This window comes from Electrophorus electricus, chromosome 11, assembly GCF_013358815.1.
Source record: "Electrophorus electricus isolate fEleEle1 chromosome 11, fEleEle1.pri, whole genome shotgun sequence".
NCBI lineage: Eukaryota > Metazoa > Chordata > Actinopteri > Gymnotiformes > Gymnotidae > Electrophorus > Electrophorus electricus.
Window position 1 is genome coordinate 24,821,691 of NC_049545.1, and position 26,980 is coordinate 24,848,670.

The 26,980-nt window shown below is 44.7% G+C and overlaps 1 protein-coding gene across 7 annotated transcripts in view; it reads right to left on the reverse strand.

Moving 5' to 3' along the window:
• dclk2a (doublecortin-like kinase 2a) overlaps window positions 1-19,149 on the reverse strand; it is a 40,038-nt gene extending 20,889 nt beyond the window's left edge. For 6 of the 7 annotated variants that reach the window (XR_003411998.2, XR_003411997.2, XM_027029261.2 and 3 more), the window contains exons 1-3: window positions 18,373-19,149; window positions 13,145-13,485; window positions 521-623 (exon numbers count right to left, since the gene is read on the reverse strand). Coding sequence is in view for 5 of the 7 variants with exons in the window: in XM_027029261.2 (XP_026885062.1) it covers window positions 521-623; window positions 13,145-13,485; window positions 18,373-18,772 (844 nt within the window). In the remaining 2 variants the exon portion in view is untranslated. Of the gene's footprint in view, window positions 1-520; window positions 624-13,144; window positions 13,486-18,152; window positions 18,239-18,372 lie in introns of those variants that run through there. The other variant, XM_027029265.2, reaches the window with a different exon arrangement.
• Between the last annotated feature and the right edge of the window lie 7,831 nt (window positions 19,150-26,980).

Consider the following 26,980-nt stretch of genomic DNA (forward strand, 5'->3'; position numbering starts at 1 on the left):
CAAACAGCTGAACTACATATGCTGCATAGTTAGCTGAGTGTGTGTGTGTGTGTGTGTCTGTGTGTGTGTGTGTGTGTATTTGTGCATGTGTGTGTGTTGAATTTGTTTAATTCTTCAAGGGCTAAACTGTCTCGACTAACAGGATGTCTGCTGTGTTTACTTGGAGCGTTGGGACCCAAGTGGAATGCAGATCTGATGTGGAACCTCCCCACGGTTTGTGCACTACAATACAGTGTGCTTTAGATCACAGAGGACAGGGAGGTGAGGCTAACCCCTGACCCCTGACACCTGAGCCAGGGAATAGTCATGCATGCCTCACATCTGCATTACCCCCTGCAGAAGACCTGAGTCACTGTGTAGTACGCAGCTCATCAGAGACTAACATCACGTGGACGTGCAGAACCATTTACTGACCCAGCGCTGTGTTCTTGCCAGTGGTGTCTGGATCACTGAGCTGGGGAGAGACTCTATGGAGGGACACGCAGAGGCTCGGGTTAACCAAGCCCAGCAGGTGGCTTACCACTGTGGTCCAACCCGAAATCGTCCTGAGCGTAGCGGTACTTCTCTGGGCCGCATGCGATGAACACATCATCATCGCCGAAGAAATCCTGCAGACATGTGACCTAGAGAGAGAGAGAGAGAGAGAGAGAGTGAGCTTTTAAGGGTGCGATGATGTCGTCTACAAAACTGAACTGCACAGTGAGAGAAAAACAGCTAAAAAGTCACCTCAGCGGATACTGGAAATAAACTGGGAAATGAAATACAGCTTAGTGGAAAACACAGGAACATCCAGCTCTGGAACGCACAGTGTTTTCATACTGCAGGAGGAGAAGAAAGCCGGCCTGGACCAGAAAGCCCCCAGAGAGGGGACAGTCCCTCCTGGACCAGAACCCCCCCAGAGAGGGGACAGTCCCTCCTGGACCAGAACCCCCCCAGAGAGGGGACAGTCCCTCCTGGACCAGAACCCCCCCAGAGAGGGGACAGTCCCTCCTGGACCAAAGCAACACAGAAAGTAGGGAGTCCCTGTGGTAAAGTCAGAGTCCTGTCCCATCACCACGCCACCTGCTGGATGTTGGTGATACCTGATGTTGTGAACCAAAGAGAGAACTTTGTTCCAAAAGAGCAGAAGCCTTCGACAGGTGAGACGGGCTCTTCAGAAGTGTGATGGGAGTAAGGCCATTGGGAGCGTGATCCCACCCCAGCTGTGAGGGGACGGTGTAGCCCAGGGTGAGGACCCCTGATGAGGGGCATGGGTATTAAATGGGAGCTCTGGCTCTTTGGTCCAGTGGTCAGAGCTCACGTTGACCTCAGACAAAAAGTACAAAAAACATCAAAGGAAGGTCAAATAGAAGGTACCACACACACACACACACACAGACACACACACACACACACACACACACATATATACACACACACACACACACACACACACCCACCCTCATTGGTGGTGGGCAAGTGATCTCTGGTGCTCAACCCACTCTTCCAACCAGAGAGGTGGGCAGCATGAGAGGCAGATGGTCCCTGTGTGGAACTACATCAAACAAACACACACACACACACACACATCAAACTGGGAGAACGATCACAAACAGATGGGGAACAGAGCTAAAGATCTCCAATGCCCTAAGAGAGAAAAAAGCATTCAGAGAGAGAATGAGAAAAACAGATAGAGAGAAAGAGAGAGAGAAATAAGTGTGCACTCATGCTATATGGAAAAACAGCAGAAGTGCTTCAGTAAGTGTTAAGTATGAGTCAGTTCTCAGAGCTCAAAAGACAGCGGTGGAGGTGTGTGGTGATTACGCAACACATTAAAACCACAACAGAAGGACTATACAGACAACAAGCCTGAAACAATTCAAATACACATACAGATTTCAGGCATCATCAGGCACAGCACAAGCAGTAAGGAAAGCAGATGGGAATTGTTGGCGTTGTCGTGGCGACAGACTGCAACAGTGCACGGGGGGTTAACTGAGCCATGGTAACCGCATCACTGCTCAACTTTTAACATCAATTCAGGAGCTCTTTCAGCCACACTCCCTATAGCCCCGCTCACATACACCCCAGAAGAAACAGCATTACAAGTTATGCCCCCTGGGGCTCAGGTAAGAATTCAGCATTTTAGCTTGCATTGTGGCGTGTGTGTGTGTGTGTGTGTGTGTGTGTGTGTGTGTGCGTGCGTGTGTGTGCGTGTGTGTGTGTGCATCTCCTTCTCAGCTCCACTGTGCCTGTGAATGTGCACATTTACACACACACACACACACACACACACACACACACACACACACACACACACACACACACACACACAGAGGTCACCTTTGCAGTTATGTGTTAGCTGTCTGTGTTAAACTTCATAGAGATTCTGTCTACTTATCTGATTGTCCCAGGGGTCTTAAGTGAAGTTACTATTCTGAGATAATTGACCGGTTCTGGGATGAAATCTAGCTTGAGGCTTTTCTGTGGTATCAAAGATGTAGGGAACAGTCCGAGGCAGCAGGAACAGACTAATATTCGCTCACCTTGATTTAATTCCCCCCATCACATGGGTAATAACTGTTCATTAGGATGGGGGGTGGTGAGAGGATCAGGGAGGGCGTTGGGAAAGGGCATTGTGGGTAGGGTGTTGGCCTGGTCTCATTTGCAGAAGCCTGTCAGAAGGGCAGGACTGCTGTGATAAAGTGTCAACACACAAAGGAGAAACAGGACGATTTAGAAACAGTGGATTTTCTAAAAAAAATAAGAAAATGCAAAAGGGCAGATAAAGGCTTTCAATGATCAAAGAAGAATGAAGGAGGAGAGGGTGTGACCTTTATTCACTTCCTCTAGTGCAGAACAGAAGGCCGCACACGCACGCGCACATGCACGCACGCACACTTACACACACGCACTTACACACGTGCACTTACACACACGCATGCAGACGCACACACACACACTCTCACGCACACGCACGCACCCGCACGCACGCACCCGCACACACACACTCACACACACACTTACACCCTCACATACACACACACACACACACACACACACACACACACACACACACACACACACACACACACACACACACACACTTACACCCTCACATAGACACACACACACTTACACCCTCACACACACACACACACACTTACACCCTCACACACACACACACACACACACACACTTACACCCTCACATAGACACACAGACACTTACACCCTCACACACACACACACACACACACACACACACACACACACCACTCTTACGCTGTGGCGTGACACCACATTCAAACTTTTACATCCCCTAATGATGCTTTTTTAAAATCAGGGATCTTTTTATAAGTCTTGTAAGGTCTTAATTAGGGCGCGCAATGACAGACTCCGAGAGCACCACCATCCTCAGAAGCGTAAAGTACAGGGCTGCCATGACAGCTCTAATAACAGGCTGAGATAGCCCCCTCCGCTGAAGATAAACGAGGGTTCGTCGGTGCCTGCTGGGGAAGAGACAGAAAAAAGACGAACCGGACCAGAGGTGGTGTGGTGCTGTGATGGAGGACCGGAGGTGGTGTGGTGCTGTGATGGAGGACCGGAGGTGGTGTGGTGCTGTGACTCCCTCAAGCAAGCAAACCCACTCCCCCCACTGCTCTTTTGTGAGGAAGACGCAAGGCTGGTAGGCAGTCTGGTGATTAGTTACGCTGCTGCTGAATGATGTGATGAGTGGTAGCAGATGTGGTTTAGTTCTGGAGATACTGCTGAGCGGAGATTCACCTACGGCACACAGACAGGTGCGCAAATGTTTCAGTGCTCTGGGTTAAACAACAGTTCAATGCTGAACACTCCTGGATTTCTGAAAGTGGAGGAATTGTAATTACTTTCAAAGCAGCTGGCACAGATGTTTGTTTATTGCAAATCCAGTGACAGTTGAAGAAAAAACTGCCCAAGCAAGTGGGAGCTAATCGTTACCTGCTTCAAACACTCGTCTAATTAGTACTAACGAGCTGGTAATACTGGTGCACAGGAGCTCCCATCCATCAGGAGTGAGAGCGGGGAGGGTTCCTGCATCACTTCCTGTGCCAGCTGATGAGTCTGTGCTGCCAGCGCTCTGACTCCAACACTCTGACTCCAGTCCTCTTTGACTCCTGATGGATGGGAGATCCTCTGCACCAGTATTACCAGCTCGTTAGCACTAATTAGACGAGTGTTTGTAGCAGATGGCAACTGGCTCCCACTTGCTTGGGCAGTTTAAAAATCAGTTAAATTTACAAAAAAAAAGTGATTAGAAGAACTTACATTAATACTGTGAAGCTAAATGAGTGTCTTTCCCAAAGCTGAGGATTTAATGTTGTTCTAAAAGTGGTTCTTGACTCATTCCTTGTTGCAAATGCTTGGAGTTTCACACCTCTACAGCAGAGAGTTTCAGCGTGGGAGAACACGACCACCTCCACCGTCCATCCGTCCTGTCCACATGAGTGCACCGACACCACTCTCTGCTTCTGTCACGAGTACAGTAAGACCTTATTTGCATATGAAAAGATCTTAGTGGCTCAGCTTAGCTTGGAAACGAGCTACTGCTTTTCCCCGTTGTCACGGTGCACTCTGAGAAGGACAACACACGAGGGGCCATGGAAAAGCCCAGGAGGGAGAGACCGAGCATGGGGGAGACAGACAGACAGAGTGACAGACAGGCCTGAGTCATGCTGTCAGATTGCACTGCCATCATCTGCCTCTCCAGTGAGAAGAACACTGTAGCACACACAAGGAGACGTGCTTCCCTGCCTCTGCCCCGGATAAACACACAAGATGAGACTATAATGATGATTACCTAACCGACCGTGTTTGCAACCACAAATATGAATGTAGAAATATGTGCCTAGTGGTGGCCTGATTTTTTTTTAGATATTTGTTTGAAAATATAGACCTGTAAAACATCTAAGTAGGCACAGCAATTAAAAAAGTAAACCATTAGCTTGCTATTGGCGTTTGAGAAAAGAAAACATAACTGACACTGAGATCATATGCCATAACGGTCTGTTCCCAAAGATGCAGGGAACTGTTTCAGACTGTTCAGATGAAAACCAAACAAGGCGCTCACATCATCCACTGGGAAGCCCATCAACCCTGCTGGCACATCTCTGGCTTTGTGCCAGTCCTGTGCCCGCCAGCGATGCCCAACGGGGCAGTCAGAATGTCAGACAGGCTGGGCAGAGACGGGCTTGGGGCTTGAGTCTTTTGTTTCTCTACACCAGCATGAGTGGGAGAGGGGGCTTCCAGAACATACACAAGCACTAGCAGACAGCAGGCGAGCAGAATGAGCATGGAGGATGGCTAGGTGGTGCGTATTCATTTTTGTATTAGACCTCCCTGGAATATCACAATTCTTACATGCCCTGGAAAACAGAAGCCTGACAGAAGTGGGACCACTGATGCCTGTAAGAGACAGTGGCAATCAGCCCCTATTTAGTTCAAAATCCTATTTTGCAAATGGCAAGGTTTGGTAAGACAGGCAGACCCTGGTTGTCTCTTAAATCTGACAACTGAAGCCACGATGTCTTGTTTTGGTAGCATCATATGTACTGGAAATGGATTACACAAATACAAATTACACCAATAAAGTAGTGTGTTACCTACCACACAAACACACACACACACACACACACACACACACACACACACACACGTGTGCACATACTGTGTGTGGATAAGGCAGGCTCTGCTGCTGAGGAACGGATATCTGATCTGGGGTCTCTCTCATGTGTGGAGGGGCTATGAGTGTGGATTAACATCTGAACTGAGATCAGGCCAATGTGTGGGCTTTGTCACCATGCCAACAGCACCCAAACGCGCCGATGGCCGCAGAGCCTTTTATTGTGCTAATCCACTCCAGGGACTGGCTGTCAATCACTGGCCCCATAAACCCCCCTTATAGGTCGTGCGTCCCACTCCCCCATAGCCCCTCCCTCTGGCCTGGTTTCTCTTCTTCTATAGGACTGTATACATACTCATTCAGACTTAGATCAGCTACAACTAAACACAGACATGAAAACATAAAACCAAGGTTCATGTGATTACCGGTCTATACAGTGGTCAAGAGGCGACGGTTTTGTGGCTGTGACCTCATCCACACTTCTACTTGCAGAGATGTCTCAGGTGTCTGACCCCTGTACGACCTCAGCCCCCAGTACTTGGATCTCTATAAATACCACCCGAGTTTCCGGTCCAGTCACTGGGCTGCAGCTTCCCTAGAGAGGCAAACAGCCCTGGTCCAGCCCTGTAAAACGATGAGAGAGTCTATTACCATGTCACTGGCAGCCATTAAGAGCTCATCACCAGAAGGCCAGTTGAGAGCTGAGCTAATGCATGCTAATATAATTCCACTTCAACAAAACGGGTCACACGCATCCCTTAACACCACGGGATTAAATATCATCTTTTAAAATTCCAGGATGAAAATAGTATAAATATTTACTGTATGAAATCCAGAGAGTTGAACCATTTTTTATTACACTGGCCACAGGAAGCTGATAATAGCAGGCAACAACATACATGCAATGGATCTGAGTATAATGTCCATTTTAGATTCAGATTCTTTGTATTTGGTGCTTGGCTAAGCAACCACGACTTCAGCCAGTAAAAGTGTGTGTGTGTGTGTGTGTGTGTGTGTGTGTGTGTGCGTGTGTGTGTGTGAGAGAGAGAGAGAAGGGAGCCATGGTGCCCAATCTCCATCAGAAAACAGTAAGAGCCACTTATCCATTAGCATTCATGTATGACTGCAGCCTGGAGTGGCGTGTGGGACTGAGAGAGTGCTGTGTGGAGCTAGCGTGTCAGCCCTGGCTAAGGCCTCCTCCACCTGCCAGCTGCAGATTAAATCACCCCCACCCCCAACCCATGCATTTAGGTCTCATAACCACAGAGCAGGACGCAGTCTCGGCAGGGCGTCTAGCTGAGACCTGCTCCCCTCCTCTCGCTAAGATCTGGGCTTAGAACCCTCCGAAGCAGATGGCAGGTAGCGATGATGCGTTTGTCTTTGTGTTTGCATGATAGCATGTTCCACAACAGTTATAGCCAATGGCAGAGTTGCTAATCGTGTGTCTAATTTGACTTGCAGAGCTACAGCACCATTGTAAACAAAGCGCTTTTGTAGATCGCACTGGACGACAGCATCTGCTAAACGCTGTAAATGTAAACACAGATGATCAGGAGGGATGAATAATTAGCATATGTCAATACTGCCCTGGTTGTGCTCTTTTTTTTTAGCACAGCGGGAAGGCCACAGAAGAGGTTTCTCCACAAACAGCGCAATGAGATATGGGACACTGCAGACACTGTGCCATGTACGTTCCCAGAAGACACCTGCTTACAAGGACATGCCTGCAGTGACAATGTACGACAGGAAAGTCCTTCCATTCACACACACACACACACACACACACACACACACACACACACACACACGCACACACACACACACACACACACACACACACACATTACAAGCACCAGCTTGGTAAAGACAGTAAGTATTTCTCAGGATTTCACAAGGATCTTAATTGAGGCACCTGCTCACTAAACTGAGGTATCAGATCAGTCTAATAACTTAGTTTTAACAGTGGCAAACACTTCAATATATTCATCAGTCTGATAACTTCAATATAATCATTCTAAAATATTTACAACTGATTACAGCAACTTATCACTTCCTTTAGGCCGAGGACCTCTTGTTTTCAGTCTAACTTTCATCTCAAGCCAAAGTCAACAAAGCTATAAACACAGAGGCCAAGATAACATAGCCTGGTAATATCCAACCAGCTTCATTAGGTACAGGAGTCAGAGACTTCGCATTTAGCTGTATAGTAGTCAAACCAATCATCACCCAGCAACAACGTAACCAATCACCACCCAGCACCAACTTAACCAATCACCACCCAGCACAAACCAATCATCACACAGCACCAACTTAACCAATCATTATACAGAATCAATTTAACCAATCACTACCCAGGATCAACTAATCACCCAACACCAACTAATTACCAATCACCACCCAGCACCATCTGACTGGAACTCTAAGTAGTGGCTATGCAGTGTCAAAACCACAGGTGTATTCACAAACCTATCAGGCTACTGGCAAGTTCAAGACAGACAAATTATTTAATGACACACTTACAAAATGGACCAATGACAGCATTGTTGGAGATAACAGTACACAATAATGATAATTATACTATAGCTATCGAGGGCCTTTAAGAAGGACCCTTGAAATGTTTCCACTCATAAATAAAGAAAATTTATACTTAAAAATAGTCCATTTTCTGAATCATAAATGATGCTGTACAGTCTATGGTACTGAGTGTCTAATCATGAGCAAGGTAAATGGTATTGGTGGAAATGTCTATATCAAAGTTCAATGCAGAATAAAGTGGTAGGTAATAAAGCACAGCCAAGCTGCTCCTAGAATCATAAAGTCTGTTTATTATCCACATTATTTAAGCTTTAATTAGATATCTGGAGTCTGTTGGGTATTAGGCAGACAAGGATGCTAATGTACTGGCAAACAACCAGATTAAATGCTCTCTCTTTAGACTTAATGGGAATTTTACACTGATATACAACAGAAAACATACATGGAAAGGCTGCCAAAGTAGAAAAAGTGTCTTACTCATTATCAGTGGACAATTTGGACATTTAGCTGAATTTCCAAACATTTATACAGAAAAACACTAATATTCAATGACAAATGGGAGGAAGTGTGATGGGAATTGTTTTATTCAGTATTATGCATTTATATTTTAGTAGTTAAGACTTTATTTTTCTATAGAATGACTCTAAAGAGTATTGATAACTCCCAGCCCCAAGAGGAAAGTTACTAGAACTAAAAAAAGCAGATCTGTGTAGGAGCAGTACTTAACAAACATGGTGCGTTGAAACTAGTCCCGACGCATGCTGATAGGAGTAGAGTAATCGCAGAGGGTGAGAGAGAGATCTAAAGTGAGTGAGTGAGTCTGCTCTGGTCTCCTCTCCTCTCTGCTACTCTGTGAGCGAGACTCAGTCCTTCTTGTGCACAGAAGTTTGCACAAAAGGGTTTTTTAAATAAGAAGTCTATTTCACTCAAATGTGATTAATTCCCAGAAATTCCATGATATTAACACCACACTTCAGGTTTCCACACCACGGATGGAAGCTACATCCTACATCCTCAGTTTTGGTAGGTTTCCATTCTGTACACATGGTGCAAGGTTAAAATATAGCTACCAAGCTATCACACAAAGCCTTGAAGGCTGACGTTAACGCCCTTTACCTTAGCCTTCTAGCTAAGTAACTTTCTAGCTAATTTGAGTTCTCTTATATATCACTGGCTCCAGTGGCCCATTTCTGTACAAGAAGTGAGTTCGCTAACAGACGTTATTAGAAAGCCCTTCCATAGCAGTGGTTCATATGCGTCCTTAAAGAGCTTGGCAGTATATTACATCTTGGTGGCAAGCTATTAATGTTACGTCTGAACTTTTTAGCGTGCATTCAGAATGAAAATGTACCAAAACTGTGTAAGCTACTACAGCTCCTGGTGGTGGTCAGAGACCTGTGGAGCAGCTCTAACCCCTGCAACTCATTCTTCATCTGCAGACTGACTGAACAAATTCACCATTTTACAGCCGTGTCTTGCTACCACTTGCCCCTGGTAGACTTTCACACGCTGGTCACTCAATATTGGCTAGGGCTACAGTTGCACAATATGCAGGTTAAGGTACAGTGACTACTAACTGTTTTATATTTCTAAATGAATGGAAGCCATGCAAATGTATGTAAATGTATGTAAATGTATGGAAAATGAGATGTAAATGAGATGTAAATGTATGGAAAACAAGTAAAATGTTCGATTATTGTTAAAGCTAAAAAATGAGTAACAAGCTTTTTCATTTGGCACCCTAGTTGTGTTTAGCAAGAGTGCAGGTTCTTATGGTTATGAAATACATTACAGTTATGAAATTAGAACAGGATGACTAATTGAGATGAAACATTACTCAGCTCATTGGAAAGTTCAGAGATTCCAAGAACAACATCTTCCCTTACTGGGGAAGGCTACTTCTCTAATAACCCAATGGATCATACTGCAAGCAGTGAGATTCCTTAGCATGCCTGTTTTACGCTTCGGTGCTGCATTCCAATTTGTCACTTGTGCGAATTCCAAGGGCTTTCCTGTTTTGGGATTTGTGTCTGAGACTTGCAGAGTCATCAGCGTTCCTTTCATAATTGTTGTGTGGGCTCAAAATCACAAAGCCGCCAGCGCCTGCTAATGTTCCACAACATACTCGGTTTTATACTCTACCCTCTACCCAGAGAACAGTTTCTTTAATATTCTGTTTGTTTCAGCTACTTTCAGAAGTACACTTCAAATGTCTTTTTTTCCACCATCAATATCTCAGTATTAATAACAATCAGAAGAGAAAAACTGCCTGCAGCATTAAATTGTGCCACTCGTTGTCACCAACATCACCACAATCATTCCACCTGTAGTTCAACCTGGCAGTTGGTCCCAGTGAATTTTCTTAGTTCCAGCGTATCCCATCTGTCTGCTCTTGATATTTCTGCCATTGCTCTTATTTACTTTATCTCTTATATTATGTAATAGATCTCAGTTTGTTGCCCTTAGGAAACATAAACTAACACTATCTTGAAGGCGTCCCTCAGGGAGCAGTCTTGGGCCCTTGATTTTTATTAATTACATTTCCTCTTGGTCTTCGTTTTCATTATGATAATTATATTCATATTTTTAGTTCCTAAAGCACCAGCATCGTCACCCATCCCTAATATCCTGCATTTCAGGATATTAAAGAAAAGATACATTCTCTCTTTCTGAAACATAACCCCAGTAAATACTACTTATTTACTTTATATTCACTGTAATTTAATTCTGCGGCTTTAAAATTTAATCTAGAAGCGGTATCTGTTAAAGCTGCATGGGTAGGTCACAATGTACTTCACAAGTTCTCATGTTATCTTCAGACCAGCTTTCTCTTTGAATCTCACATTAGGGCACTGGCTAAAAAATGGTTTGGTTTTTTTCCAGTGTAGCCTTTCATGATTTCAGCCCATGCTTATCCAAACACAGAAATGTTTGTCCGTGCCTTCATATACTCCCATCTCTTTATTTGTGTTCCTGATATACCTCACTTCCTTTGTAATGTATTCAAAACGCTCAAAATTCTCTCTTGTTTCTCACTGGCCTGTCTGAGCTTCTTCACCCCTGCTCCCTTGTGGTCATGTGCAGATCGTCTGGGGCTGAATCGAAGCCTCAAGCTCGCTCACTGTTGGGGACAGATCTCACGGTTGCGGCCGTGAGACACTAATGGAGTTTTAATGTGTAGGTGTTATCGTGCGAGCATGTGTGTGTGTGCAAGGGTTCTGCTGTTCTGGAGAGACAAAGACAGACTGACATCCTGCAGCTCTCAGCACAGACACCACTGACGCTAATCTCTGCTGACATCATCAAGGAGCGCCAGTCACAGCCCATCCTGTGTACTTCGTACACAACTTGCTGTTTCTCTCAATGTCTCTCTTATCTTCATGTACGACACAAGTCTCATCGAGCATATGGACTGTGCACATCTCATTACTAAATGAATAGTGCTTAAATGCGCCCACCCCAACATGTGACTGACAGCTGGCTGACTCAGCAGGAAATCACTCCAGACTGCAGACCTCAGCTGACGATTTTAGGTACTTTGAAAATGAGATGTAACCATAGAACACAGGAACCATAGAGTTAACCATAGAACACAGGAACCATAGAGTTAACCATAGAACACAGGAACCATAAAACACAGGAACCATAAAGTTAACCATAGAACACAGGAACCATAAAGTTAACCATAGAACACAGGAACCATAGAGTTAACCATAGAACACAGGAACCATAGAGTTAACCATAGAACACAGGAACCATAGAACACAGGAACCATAAAGTTAACCATAAAACACAGGAACCATAGAACACAGGAACCATAGAGTTAACCATAGAACACAGGAACCATAAAGTTAACCATAAAACACAGGAACCATAGAACACAGGAACCATAGAGGTTCTGTGGTTAAGAATATGGTTCCTGCGATCTTTTGTACCTTTCACAATTATATTTATGGGAGAGCAGGGACAACCTATTCATGAACCTGCTAATTTATTATAAATAATGGCTTCTTCCATAATGTTTGAGTCAGTTAAGTTCATTGCTTACAATACTCCACCGTGTGCACAAAGTTTGATCTTATCTGCATTTTAGTTCGTAGTTGACTAAGCATCGCACTTGTAGGAAATGATCAACCAAGTTATATTTAAGAGGGAGAAGGGCTGAAGTGGACAGAGCGAGCCAGAAAGACAGAAAGGCCTTCAGGCTTGGCTCCCTTCAGTTCTGTCACTTCTGTGAGTGACGCTGAGCTCGCCTGCGCCCATTCCAGCGCGTGCCCAGCACTCTCTACACCGGCCATGCCCTGAAATAGCAACAAAAACCTTCAAGATTACTCAGCCTTCTCTGACCACAACGTAACCCAGGAGCAGACAGCCAATAAACCCGCTGACCTCTGTTCTTACTCTTGACTTCCACCACGTCTGGAGATAATATTCCTAAGATCTCAGCTGGTGAAGGACGTCAGGGGTGCAGGTGGTCGTTACCAGCTACTGATGCGTAAGGCTGAACTATCTATATGTAAATATGGCCATAACATGTCTGGTAATGTATGGCTCCCATGTGGAAGTGTAATGGGAGCTCTCGTGTGTGTGAGTGAGCGGTCTAAGGAGCATCTGAGGACATCACAGCACATCACACCCCTTTCATGAAACGTTTAGGCAACATCAAACAAAGACATTCAGAGGGAGGAAATGAGTGACTGTTTACTCTATTTAATACATTTGTTTTCCAGATCGATATTTCAAAATGTTTTCCTCAAAGCAACATGAAAGCAGTTATACCGCTCATTAGGTTTTATTAATCTCTGAGAGTCTCTTTAACCCCATCTGAAGTCGTCTGTCTTTATGTTTACACAAACCAGGATACATGCTCCCTCTGCTCCGTTTCTTCCGTACCGTATGAAGCGCTGATGTTTTTCTTTCCAGTGTTTTAACGGCTATAAACGTTGGGTGAGCGAGGACGCGTTCCTACCTGCTTGCCTTCCAGAGTGTACAGCCTCTTGACTGCACCCGTGTCCAGCTTGATGGCATCAGTGATGTCCGTCAGCACCTGCTCGAACGAGTGCGCCGTCTTCTTGTTGAGCAGGACGCGGACAGCCTTGCGGGGTTTCACGCCGCTGCGGATGACGGTCACCAGCTTGGGCTTGATGAAGTCTTTGCTTTCTCTCTCCCGAAGCTCGCTCTTAAGCGTGGGCAGCGAGGACAGCGAGCGCGACGTGCCCGCCTTTACATTCACCGACCAGTTGGGGTTCACGTTCTTCATGTAGTCCACCTTACGGAAGGGTTCGTTGGAGGCGCACACGTAGCTCTCTCCTAGCAGAGGAACAGGGTAAAGACGAGGGTGGATGATGCGTTCTGTCAGGGTTCAACACAACGGCTCAACACCACCTGTTTTGGCAGAAATTTTCATTGTATTCTTTGAGTCTCTGTTCTTTGTTTAAGTCTAAGCCAAGTCCTCCTTTGTAGTAGAAATAAACTTTCCATTTTCAGTGAAATGGGCCTGAGAATGCAACAAGGATCTCAGTATAATACTACGGAACACTGATCAGTGTAAATTTTATTAAGACATTTATCTCGGTAACGCACACTTCCTGCTTACCACAACGTCCTAACACATAACTTTGATGGTATGTTTGTGAAGGGAGTCCCTCGTGCGGGATCACGGGGTCGGTGAGACCCTCAGCACGCTGAGGTCACCTGTAAGGAAACACACTCCCCTGTCGCAAGCTCGTGCTATTGGACGAGGTCCCAAGTATTCTCGTCAGCATTCCCACATAACAGTTCCCACAACATACGTTAGTCAACACTCAGAGGCTCTGCTGGTAAGTGGAAACCACAAAACAGATGAATGAGTGGATAAGAATTTCCCCTTTAAACACTTTTCCTCAACTTTCTGACACCTCTCTTTGGCCTAGGCTACGTACTGTAGTAACCACCCTGTGTAAGCAGAAGTCTTTGGGACTTTTACAGGAAGAGTCCTGAGCTTCTGGGTATGTCAGCGTTTGAGTGTTTGGCACGAGGGTGCAGACGCAGCAGGTCTGAAACAGATCACATGAAGGACAGCAGAGTCATGGCGACCAGCTGTGTAGTCCAGAAGAACAACCGCTAACCCAAAAACAACCTCACTCCAAGTGGGAGAATATCCTAACCCTACTCCCTCACCATGACCTGGACCCTAGACATGATCACGTGACTACAAACGATCATCCTTTCAAAACAATGCTTCGGAGAGAGAGAGACTGAGCTGTAAACTTTGTCTCCGGAAATGCCAAGCTGCCTGCAGTCATGTGATCAGTCACAGGGCCTGAGGATGCTGCATTACAGCAGGCAGGGCAGTTTGTGCCTGGTGTCCTTGAAAGCTAAGATAGCCATAAACTCCCTGGGGCAGGTAAAACCGCTGAGAGGGGTAACAATAGCCTGAGCTGGCAGTTAGCAGTGCTGTGTCTGGGTTTGTGTTGGAAAGCACAGAGAAGATGACCGATCGTTACTGACACATAAATACGGACAAACTGCTGTTTGTCCACCTGTCTGTCTCCCATGTTCCAGGTTTTGACTCGCCAGCGTCCCTATCCTGATCAGTAGGAAGAGGAAGAGAAGAAGTGGAGATTGCTGTTGTGCTTTGACTTGTGTCTGCATTTTTTCATATTGTGACTGTGTGTATGACTTTCTCCTTCTCCCCTTGACTTCACGTTCACTTTGTCCTGTTGTTTGGTTGCTGGTTAGTAAATGTCTGTTATCTTGTATATAGTAGTTACTCACTGGTGCTAGGGAGAGGCTGCCATTTTGTTTGGGTGTGGGTTTGTCTCTGTTTGTATCAGTAAAGTCAGTGTAGTCATTGTATGTTTCTTTTGGTTAGTTTATTCTTTTGTCTTTTTGTTTCTAGTGTGGTTTTGTGTGTTGTGTTGGTCTGGGCCACTCCTGTGCTATTGCCGAGTTTCTGGTACATTTTTGTATCTGAACAACAAAACTTGTAAATACACTTGACTTTTGTCATCAACCTGTTTGTCTGGTTTGTATCCCATTATTACCACTGTAGATACGGCCACACAGTCCAGACAGGGTCCTAATACTGGGATTAAACATTTAAGGGAAACATGCATGGCTTTTCTTCTTGCAAACTTGTATACTTTATGTGAAAATACTGGTGTCTGCCACTATAGTGTAAGAGAGACTAGTAAAAGCTCTTATATGGATCTGTGGTCTCAGACCCCACTGACACCACTGCAGTCTAGCCCAGCTTCAGTCACAGTCCTGCTGTCTCACTGTCTCACTCCAAGACCTCGCACAACAAAGAAAGCCTAAACAGATGCTAAATCAGACTTCCTGAAAATGAACAGATTTACATTTATCTTACAGTTTTTTCCAAAGCAACTTACAATTAAGACTGAACACAACTTGAATAATTGAGGGTTAAGGGCCTTGCTCAGGGACCCGACATTGGAAACTTGACAGTTGTGGGATTTGAACTGGCAACCGATTACTAATGCAGTAACTTCACCACTGCGACGCCATTGCCCCAGATTCTATGTCAGACTTCCTGAAAATGGTGCACTTGAGTGTTCTGTGCGTCCAAGTTATACAAATAGCACATTAATGCAAACATGTCTAGTATGATGCTTAATTAGCCATAATAATACAAGTGCATAATACTTTAAAAACCTTTTATGAAAAATGGCTTCACAGCTTTATACCAAAACTCCTCACATTTATGTGACATGTTCATGACATGCTCACAGTATACCACTATACTATAAATATTCTTTAAAGACTTCTGAGGTCAACACCAGGGGCGTCATCAGAAATATATGATTGAGGGTCAAAGACCCCCAGGAAAGTTGCAGAAATGAAAAAGAAACATCCATTAACACCTGCCCTAAATGCTGCACTGTTTACTTAAAAAGCAAACTAAAAGCGGTTTTGCATTAATGTTATATCAGCATTTGTGCATCAATCATCATGGTTCCTCCGACATCTACAACAGACACTCAGGTTATGGATCTTCTTTACTCTTATGCTGAAGTCATACAGTCTTCATGACTTTCTCCAACAGACATTCCCTCACACACTGCGAGGGAATGGGTTGAGATTTTTTCAAAGCCGTGCAGAGTGATCGGTAATGGTGCCACAGATCACCCAAACATTAAATATTTCAGACTCAAATTGCGGTTCAGGTTTCATTGCTGTTGTATGGCAGTAGTAGCTCTACCAGGTCCTAGTGCCCCTTTATCTCAGTATATTGTAAATTTGGAGACAGCATGGTACGGTTTAATAAGACAGAATAAATGAGAACTATTGAGGATGTAAACTAATAATGCACACTTACTCGGGAGGGGCATAGCCCCTCTAAAGCAGGCCTAACGACGCCCCGGGTCAACACACATTAAATCTCAATTTCAACTTAATTTCCACATGAAAAGGGAACAAAATCCCAAGGCATCAGGCTTTATTAAACAGATGAATTAACACAAGGCCAATTTAGCAGACAACTTCCAGATGGGGACACTATTACTGACGAGAACAGTCACATACAATCAGTCTGCAATGGCTGAGGGCAGAACTGGGAGTGGTCGCCCTGGGGCAGGAAGGCAGTCTTTACGAGGGACTGCGGTGTTAAACTGTGACCCAGCCTAGTGACCCCAGCCCACCCTTTATCAGTCAGGGGTCCTCTGGTGTCCAGCTGAGTCTCTGGGATTTATTCATCTTTAACTGGGACTCTGACTATGATACATGTAAACTCACAGCTATAGACTTGCAATTTCTGTCAAAAATGTAACATGGATGAAGGCCTCTGGCAAACAGAGTTAATGATGATCATGTAAATCTGAGTGAGATATAATTAATGGAATAAAGAAGTGAAATTATAGACTAAAACATATAAACACTATGTATTATAGTATGTAATTTATAAATGTGTTATTTAAAAGCTAGATTTTACAACCATGTGTTTGTGTGTGGGGGTGCGTGTGTGGTTGTGGCTGTGTGTGTAGATGTGGGTGTCGGCACACGTGTGTGTGGTTGTGGCTGTGTGTGTGTATGTGTGTGCTTGCATGTGTGGTTGTGGCTGCGTGTGTGTGTGTGTGTGTGTGTGTGTGTGTGTGTGTGTGTGTGTGTACTGTACCCCCACCCCCTGCACAAAGGTGACTCTAGCCTGCTGTTCAGGTCGAGTCTGAACAGTCCTGCTATGTGGAGCACTTTTCAGTGATGCTCTCAGTCATGTAACAGCAGTCAAGTGGACCCCCCCCCCACTACAGGTCACAATCCCCCCCAACTAATTTAGCAACATGAAGATGTTCAGGTGTTTGCAGGCATTGGCACGTTATTTGTACTTCACACATCACTCCATACCTGCTAAATATATTTACACCCATGTTAACAAACACAGGTAAGCTGCCTTAGGCTCATCGTGCTCAGTGACTCATTTGGGTAAGGTTTTTGATTTAATATTAAAGGTTAGTTTCAAAAAGGTTGATTATAAATATAAACTTCGTGTTTCAACATGGAACAAACACAATCATACATGTTGTGTCTGACCCCATATATTGATCTGTCAGTAACTGGTTAATAGATTAACAAATAAAAGTCTAAACAAGAATTATGACACGATTATGCAAAGGCGATGAAAAACTACAGGGGTGAAATCTGCAATAGGCTAAAATCCAATCAGGAATAGAGAATGCACATGTAACAGCACATGCACACAGTACACACAGGTCAAGGTCTTTTAGAGTAACGTTAATCCTTCTACCTGTGGATCGGTAATCACTTCGTCATGGCTTTTCATCAACTGTTTTGCACTTCTTAAACTGATCACTGAACACAGCCACATCGATTATGAGAAAATGTTACATATCGATTTTTTTTAAATGGCATATATCAATTATGGAAAACAGCAAAATGTGGGAAGTGCTATTGGAGTGTTCTATGGATGAGTGTGTGATCCCTGAGAAAAGGTCCGCTGGACAACAAACTCCGATACTTACGTCTGCTCTCTGGTGTGGATCAATGACACAGACAGATACGCATTACTGAAGTCCCTGCAGGCCAGGGACTACACGTCCATCCCAACTAAAAGTACTAATAGTGAATGCAATTGAATTATTCAAGGAATCATTTTACTTTGTGAAATAAACCGAATCATAAGATGCACCATAATGTGTGATGTTATAATATTACTCATAGGACACCGTAAAAGCTCCTCACCGTCCAGTAGGTCATCCAGACTGGTAATCTTCCTCGCACCGTCCACCGTGTAGATGTAGCGCACGCCCTGCGGGAGACTGACGTTGTCTGACAGCGAGCGCGTGAGTTCCCTAAGCAGCGCGTCCAAAGCCCTGAAGCGGTCGCGCGAGACCGCGTACACCAAGCCCTTGAAATATTTGTCCCCATTCCGGTAGAAACGAACTTTCTTCGCCTTCCTCTCCGAGGTCAGCGACTGCAGCGTGCGCGTGCGGTAGAAGCTACAGTGCGCGCTGTGAGCCGGACTGGGAACGACGCCGTTGCCGCGAGACCCCGACTGAGAGCCCGCACTGCCCCGCGACGAGCGGTGCGTCCTCTCGCGCTCCTCGAAATGCTCCCACTCGATGCTTCTACTCGCGGACATGGTGAGAGTCCGCACGTTCCGCTTTACGGCTCAAAAAACAAATGTTTATGGAAAAGCTTTATGTCAAACAACAGACCGGATGCCAAGTTTTATACCAACGATCAGAAGGTTCCGGGAAAAAAGAACTTTATTCGTAATTCCCAAATCATTCCCAAATAATCCCTAGAACAGCTCAGTGGAGGCGGAGAGGTCCGAGCAAAGCGAGACAATCGCGCTATGATTATCCGTAGGATGAAAGCTCGCAGAGACCAGGAGCGCGTGGAAAAGCAGGCATCTAACCCACGCGCAACGCCAAACCTCCACGCCGGCAGCTAAAGGCACATCCGCGCGCACGCTGCAGGAGCGCGCTCCTCTGATAACTCAGCGCTCCTTTGCAGAGCCGTCCAGCGTCGCGCGGCACAGGAGGGAGGCTGTCGCCTGAACCAGCCCTGCACGAGGACCGGAGACATCCGATCCTCTGGGTCCTAAAGAAAAGCTTGTTCCTCCCACAATGCTGCACGATCGCCCACATATGTGCTTGGAAAATTAATGAAGAATGTATTTTATAATCAAATTCAGTATTTATTCAACTTGAAAAATATACATTGTATATATAATGTAATTATTAGTTTATATCAACACTGCAGATTTTTAATCATATCCAGGGCTGGATTATGGGGGGGGGGGGGTTGGCTCTATGCACCATAGAATATAGGGGCTGTCTTAAAATTCAGATCTTATACACAGAACATAAAACCATGACAGCATAATGAATAAGGCAGTATGAAGCAATACAATTGGACGCCTACACTGACTCTGATAAAACATGAAAACAAACAAACTCAATAAGCGTGCAATCTGAACTGGGTTAAACAGCCTAGCAAATGACAACTAATCATTCGGGAGGGTTATTTTTATCTTATTAGCTTGTCCAGGTTTCGCTTGTTCGCAGTTTTCACTGTGAGCCCACACACGCAGTTATCCAAGACATTTTAATGATTTAAAGAGTGCTGGTTTAATGCGTGAGCCCAAAACTCAAGCAGCCCACATAAATTACAGGGTGCTACATGTTGATTTGAGATTATTTTTCCGAATGTTTAAACACAGGACTGAGGTAGAATGAACTGAACTGACTGTTATCCTGAGATGAGTCATCTTGTGACCCTGAAGCTGTATATCTGCACAAGCAGAGGCTGAGACCCACTCCACTCCGTACAGAAGATCTCTGCATTCCTAGAGAGTGAAACACGGGGGAGATTAAACGCTATGCATTGATCGTAAAGGACTGTTATGTTATCCACATATCTGTCTGAAATACAAGTGGCCAGTCAAATATTAGTCTCAGGGTTACTTTATCAATTCTGAGTTATTGATTATTGTACAGACAATCTGGCGCTCGGTACGTATTTTAATGCCATGTCCATCCACTGTTCTTCTGTTATTTCCCAGTGTTGTGAAGATGGTCTGCACTGAGGCAATGTTAAAAAAGGCACTGAAAGTGTTGTGTGTGTCAATGCCATTACAGCACATAACGCCTCATTGTTCTTTCAGTGAAAAAACACAGACTGCTTGAGCTGTTGGTTCACATACTGATGTTTGGCAGTGTTTTTATTCATCAGAATGGGTCTTTGCACAGTAGGAGAGAAAAGGAACAGTCCAAGCAAAAGGGAAATCCTGTAGACGATATCAACAGCCAACCAGGCTGGCCAAGCACAGAATCCCACCCTCCCAAAAGGAAGGCGTGCAGAGAGAGCAGCCTTTATGCTCAAACTCCCTTCTGCTGCAGAGACAAAGACTTACTAACAGAGACCGCTTCAAATGTTCAGCCTAGCCATCTATCTATCTGTCCACACACACACACACACACACACACACACACACACACACACACACTCGTACACACGCACACGCACGCACACACACAAACAAACACACACACGCACGAACACACACACACAAACAAACGCAAACAAACACACACACAAACACGCACGCACGCACGTACACACACGCACACGCACGTACACACACGCACACGCACACACACTGACACACACGCACACACACACACACTCGCGCACGCACACGCACATGCACATGCTCACACACACACACACACACATATACACACACACGCACACACGCACGCACACACACACACAAACACACATACAAACATACAAACACACACACACATGCACACGCACGCACGCGCACACACGCACGCACGCACGCGCACTCACGCACGCACACATACACACGTATATATGTATATATATAAATATATAAATATATATATATATATATATATATATATATATATATATATATATATATAAATATATATATATATATATATATATATATATATATATATATATATATATATATATATATATATATATATATATATATGATGTTGTTCCTGGGATCTGTTGGAGCCATTCTTCCAGTTTGTGCTCCAATTCCCTAGTGCTCCGATTACTACTGGAACTACTGTTGTCTTCACGTTCCACACTTTTCGTGTTCCTCGTGTTGTTATCACTCAGGATTGCCACATCTGTCATTGATTTCCATTCTTCTGTTTGTCCATCATTACTCTGTGACTATGTTTGGTTGGTTATCCATTACAATTTTGTCTGTCTGTATCTGGAAGTCCCACAGGATCTTAGCACGGTCATTTTCCACAAACTTTGTAGGTGTATCCTACTTTGACCTTGGAACTTCCATCTTGTACTCAGCACAGATGTTCCTGTACACTATCCCAGACACTTGGTTATGGCGTTCCATGTGCACTCTGCCTGCTACTATCTTGCATCCTGCTGTTATGTGCTGGATTGTCTCAGGGGCGTCTCTGCACAGCCTGCGTCTGGGGTCCTGCCTGGTGTGGTAGATCCAGCCTCTATTGGTTTTGTATTCAGAGCTTCTTCCTGTGCTGCTGTGATTAGTGCCTCTGTGTTGTCTGTCAATCCAGCCTTTTCCAGCCATCGCTAGGAATTCTCCATATCAGCTACTTCCACTATCTGCTGGTGGTACATGCCGTGCAGGAGATTTTCCTTCCATCATGGTTCCTATTCCTCCTCATTCCCATCCTGCTCGGGTTTCTGCTGCCTGAGGTTCTCAGTAGACACTTCATCATTTAGGGCCATCATCCTGGTGTACTCCTGGATCTAAGATGTTTCATATCCTGGATAGTGACTCTGACACTAACTATTCCTCCCTAGTAGGTGATATATCTGTTGACGGGTAGTGTGTAGGTGTTGATATATCTGATGACTGGTATGACTGGTAGTGTCTAGGTGTTGATATATCTGATGACTGGTACTGTGTAAGTGTTGATATATCTGATGACTGGTAGTGTAGGTGCTGATATATCTGATTACTGGTATGACTGGTGTGTAGGTGTTGATATATCTGATGACTGCTAGAGTGTAAGTGTTGATATATTTGATGACTGGTATGACTGGTGTGTAGGTGTTGATATATCTGATGACTCGTAGAGTGTAGGTGTTGATATATCTGATGACTGTTAGAGAGTAGGTGTTGATATATCTGATGACTGATAGTGTGTAGGTGCTGATATATCTGATAACTGGTAAAATGTAGGTGTTGATATATATCTGATGACTGGTATGACTGGTGTGTAGGTGTTGATATATCTGATGACTGGTAGTGTGGAGTTGTTGATATATCTGATGACTGGTAGAATGTAGGTGTTGATATATCTGATGACTGGTAGAGAGTAGGTGTTGATATATCTGATTACTGGTAGTGTGGAGTTGTTGATATATCTGATGACTGGTACTGTGTAGGTGTTGATATATCTGATGACTGGTGTGTAGGTGTTGATATATCTGATGACTGGTAGAGAGTAGGTGTTGATATATCTGTTGACTGGTAGAGTGTAGGTGTTGATATATCTGATGACTGGTAGAGAATAGGTGTTGATATATCTGTTGACTGGTAGAGAGTAGGTGTTGATATATCTGATGACTGGTAGTGTGTAGGTGTTGATGTATCTGATGACTGGTAGTGTGCAGATGTTTATATATCTGTTGACTGGTAGAGTGTAGGTGTTGATATATCTGATGACTGGTGTGTAGGTGTTGATATATCTGATGACTGGTAGTGTGTAGGTGTTGATATATCTGTTGACTGGTATGACTGGTAGAGTGTAGGTGTTGATATATTTGATGACTGGTATGACTGGTGTGTAGGTGTTGATATATCTGATGACTGGTAGAGTGTAGGTGTTGATATATCTCATGATTGGTAGTGTGTAGGTGTTGATATATCTGATGACTGGTAGAGTGTAGGTGTTGATATATCTGATGACTGGTAGAGTGTAGGTGTTGATATATCTCATGATTGGTAGTGTGTAGGTGTTGATATATCTGATGACTGGTATGACTGGTAGTGTCTAGGTGTTGATATATCTGATGACTGGTACTGTGTAAGTGTTGATATATCTGATGACTGGTAGAGTGGAGGTGTTGATAGGTGTTGATAGCCCAGATTTGACTTCTCAGGACGTGTCTCACGCTTTGTAGGTATTTGACTGTAGCTGTTTTCCTTGTGGCCTCTTCACAAGTCCAATTTTCCGGTGGGATTCCAAGGTACATGTAGTTGCCCTCAACATCTGTTATGTTACCTCCTGGTAGTGTGATCCCCTCTGTTTTAGCTACCTTCCCTCTCCTACCACACTTATCCAGTCTGAATGACATTCCGATGTCGTTGCCGTATATCCTGGTGAGGTGGATTATTGGGTCGATGTCTCATGCATCTTCATGTCATCCATGTAGAGGAGGTGGCTGATGGCTGCTCCATTCTGTAGTCAGTATCTGTAGCCACTCTTGGTGATGATCTCACTGAGGGGGTTCAGGCCGGTGCAGAACATCAGCAAGGACAGGGCATCTCCTTGGTAAATCCCACACTTGATAGCAGCTCCTGCTGTTCGTCTGAGGTTGACCTCTAGGGTCGTCTTCCACAGCCCCACTGAGTTCTTGATGAAGGCTCTAATAGTCCTGTTGATGTTATACAGCGTCAAGCGTTTGACTCAATCCAGTTGATCCAGCGGTCCACAGGTTGTTCTGTCTGGTCTTACAGTGACTGTTTGATCCACCAGTAGCTGGAGCTTGGCTCCTCTGGTGTCCTTGTGAATGCCTTTCATGTATTTAACCATGTGCCTACTCATCTTAGCCAAAATGATGTCTGACCGGATCTTCCATGTTGTGCAGGCAGGGGAGTTGTATCAACCAGGAGTTAGATGGAACTACCCCTTTCTGGGGTCCTTCAGGATCAGGACTGTTCGGCCCTCAGTTAAACATTCAGGGTGGGTTCCATCCAATAGCAGCTGGTTCATTTATGCTGCCAGGTGCTCATGGAGAGCAGCCAGCTACTTCAGCCAATAGACATGAACCATGTCAGGGTTGGAGTTAGTAGGTGTGGAGCATGTCAGGGTTGAGGTTAGTAGGAGTGGACCATGACAGGGTTGGGATTAGTACGTGGACCATGTCAGAGCCTGGAGCTGTCCAGCTCTTCATAGCTGACACCCTTTTAGGATATCTGCTATTGTGCTGGTTACTGGGTCCTCTTCAGGGAGGTTGTGTAGTCAGCTCTCAGGGTCTCTAACCACTGGACGTTGATGTTCTGTGATACCTCCTTCTCTCATATGTCTTTGCAGTGTTGTTCAGTCTTCATCTTTGGTGGGTCTGTTCTCATGCCATTACTCTAACACTGAGTGTACACTCTGGATGTCTTGTGGGAGAACATCCTGTTTATTCTCCTGGCTTCTACTTGTCTTGTGTACCTCTTTAGATGGGCAGCCAGAGCTGTTCATCTTTGCTTGTCAGTCTCCAAGTGCTCGGGTATGGACAGCTTATTGTACATCTCAGGTACTTTCAACACACCATCCACTCAGTCTTCAGTACAGAAAGTTTTGCGGCAGGTTAAGTAGCCTGAGCGACTGTTGCGGCCCAGTAGGTAAGATTTTTTTTCTAAAATGAAGTTTATTTTAGTGTAACAATGCACAAATTAATTAATGTTTTCTCTCCTTAAGAAAGTGTAAATACATGGACCATGAGTCCTAACATGAACCTTATGAGTGTTATTATGTGTAAATACAGAAGAGGTCAAAAAACTCAGAGGTTTAGGAAACTAAGATGGAATGTTCAGCATTGTTCTGGATGATAACTCTGTCTGGAGCAAAGAAAGGCAACGAGTACAGTACAGGTTACAACGTTTTATGCTTTTGTATAAATATATTAGACACAACCTACTGAGTATGAAGGGTGTATGAAACTCACTTCATGAGGTATCCAAGGCTGCCATCTAGTGGATGAAATGTCTGTACACAACATAAATCTGACTTGTAATGCAATTCCAGTATTCGGCCTGAAGAGGGAAACCTCCCTACATTTAACTCACCACTCTTCAACAGAGGTAAAATGTAACAGGTTTAATTCAACGTTCCTTGCCTTACAGTCTATAAAAGGTTTTCCACCGAAGTCATGATTGTGCTCAGGTTTCTGTCTTACACAGTAATGAAGACACCATCACGTGCACCTAACGCCCAGCTTCACGCGTTAGAGGACGCGTTGTCACGTGCAGGATTCAGTTCAGCAGCTACTGCAGGCAGGACAGGACAAGACAGCGTCATCCTTAGATTGACAGGAGCAGCTGTCTGCGCCCAAATAAGACATGATGAGCAAAAACTTTCAAAGGTTTTTGTTTATTACTTTTTATTACTCATTATTACTTATTACTTTAAACTGATTGAGTGCCACGAGTTCACTCAGCACGGGAGTCTTTAAAAATTCAGACCTTTAATTACCGCTTGAGCAATCTTACAGTTAATCATTTCCAACGCATTTAAAAATATATACATTTATTATTCAAAAACGTATGTATGTATTTTTATTATTACTTATTTATTTACTTTATCAAATATGAACGAGAGCCCGAATGATCACGGGATGCTGCATCTTTGTTCCTCGAGCTTGTTTAGAGGATATGCCGCACTTGGCACGTGCTTCACCGGCTTTTCGCGCGCATGATCAAAGCGAAGGCACGTTATGGCTCTGGAATGTAGTGTGGCCTTGTTAGGCACGCGCACATGAACATGCTCGTGCACGGTGCATTCTGGCTACCTCGCGAGCCCTGCAGACGACAGCGCTCGAGGAGGATCTAGTGTCAGGTACGTATCGTTAACCCCGACCCTGAACCGTGAAAGGGAAAGGCGGTAAACTGGTCTCTGATCAGGCCGTGAAGCTTGTCGAGGCGTGCGGGCGTTGGAGGAGCTCGAGCGTTTTTCCCATGACCCAAATCTCTCACATTCCATTAGCCGCGCCACGGCTGGCACGCAGTGCGCGGAGATGAGGGAGAATACAGAACATAAGCAATGCTTCACGAGATTGTGGTTGATCCTGAGCACCTTTTACATGTCGGGTTACAATCACACACAGGCAATAATCGTGCAAAAAGGGAAAAGTATGGAGAAAATATCGTATTCCAGAGTGCGCGCTAATTTACGAATTTATAAAAGTGACAGGAACGTGTGGAAGATATTAAATGTTGGTTTATAAAACTTACTAAAACGGTCCTGTCTTTTCCACATGGAGTGCACTGACACGTAGGCTGACGGGTGGAGTGTCACTTAAGGTTATGTGAAGTCCTAACTGGATTATCTGGACATGCATTCATATATTCACTAAGGGCTATTCACACGCTTACGATTCACCCAATCAACAAAATATGGCAAACACAAAACTTCTCTCTCTCTCTCTCTCTCTCTCTCTCTCTCTCTCTCTCTCTCGCTCTCTCTCTCTCTCTCTCTCGCTCTCTCTCTCTCTCTCGCTCTCTCTCTCTCTCTCTCTCACACACACACACACACACACACACGCGCTTGCTCACACTAGTCTGAGCATGCCCTTGGCTTCATGTGAAGGACACACCAGGTGAGTGGTGGCGTGTTTTATTATAAAGGTTCTGGACTGATGGCGTTTGGGACCTCCACACTAGTACAGTATGCGTCCAATAAAGGTGTCTAGTAATGGCACAGAGCCGACGGCCTTTATCCTTCCAGTCCGCCTCGAGACAGAACCGTGTGGCAGCCGTGGCCATGATCCAAACACTCACGTGAGGAGATGAGAACGCATGATCCCAGGAGGACGTAATGCGTGAGTCTTTGAAGCCGTGCACACGGTGAAACTCCAGGGCCAGTAGTTTTAT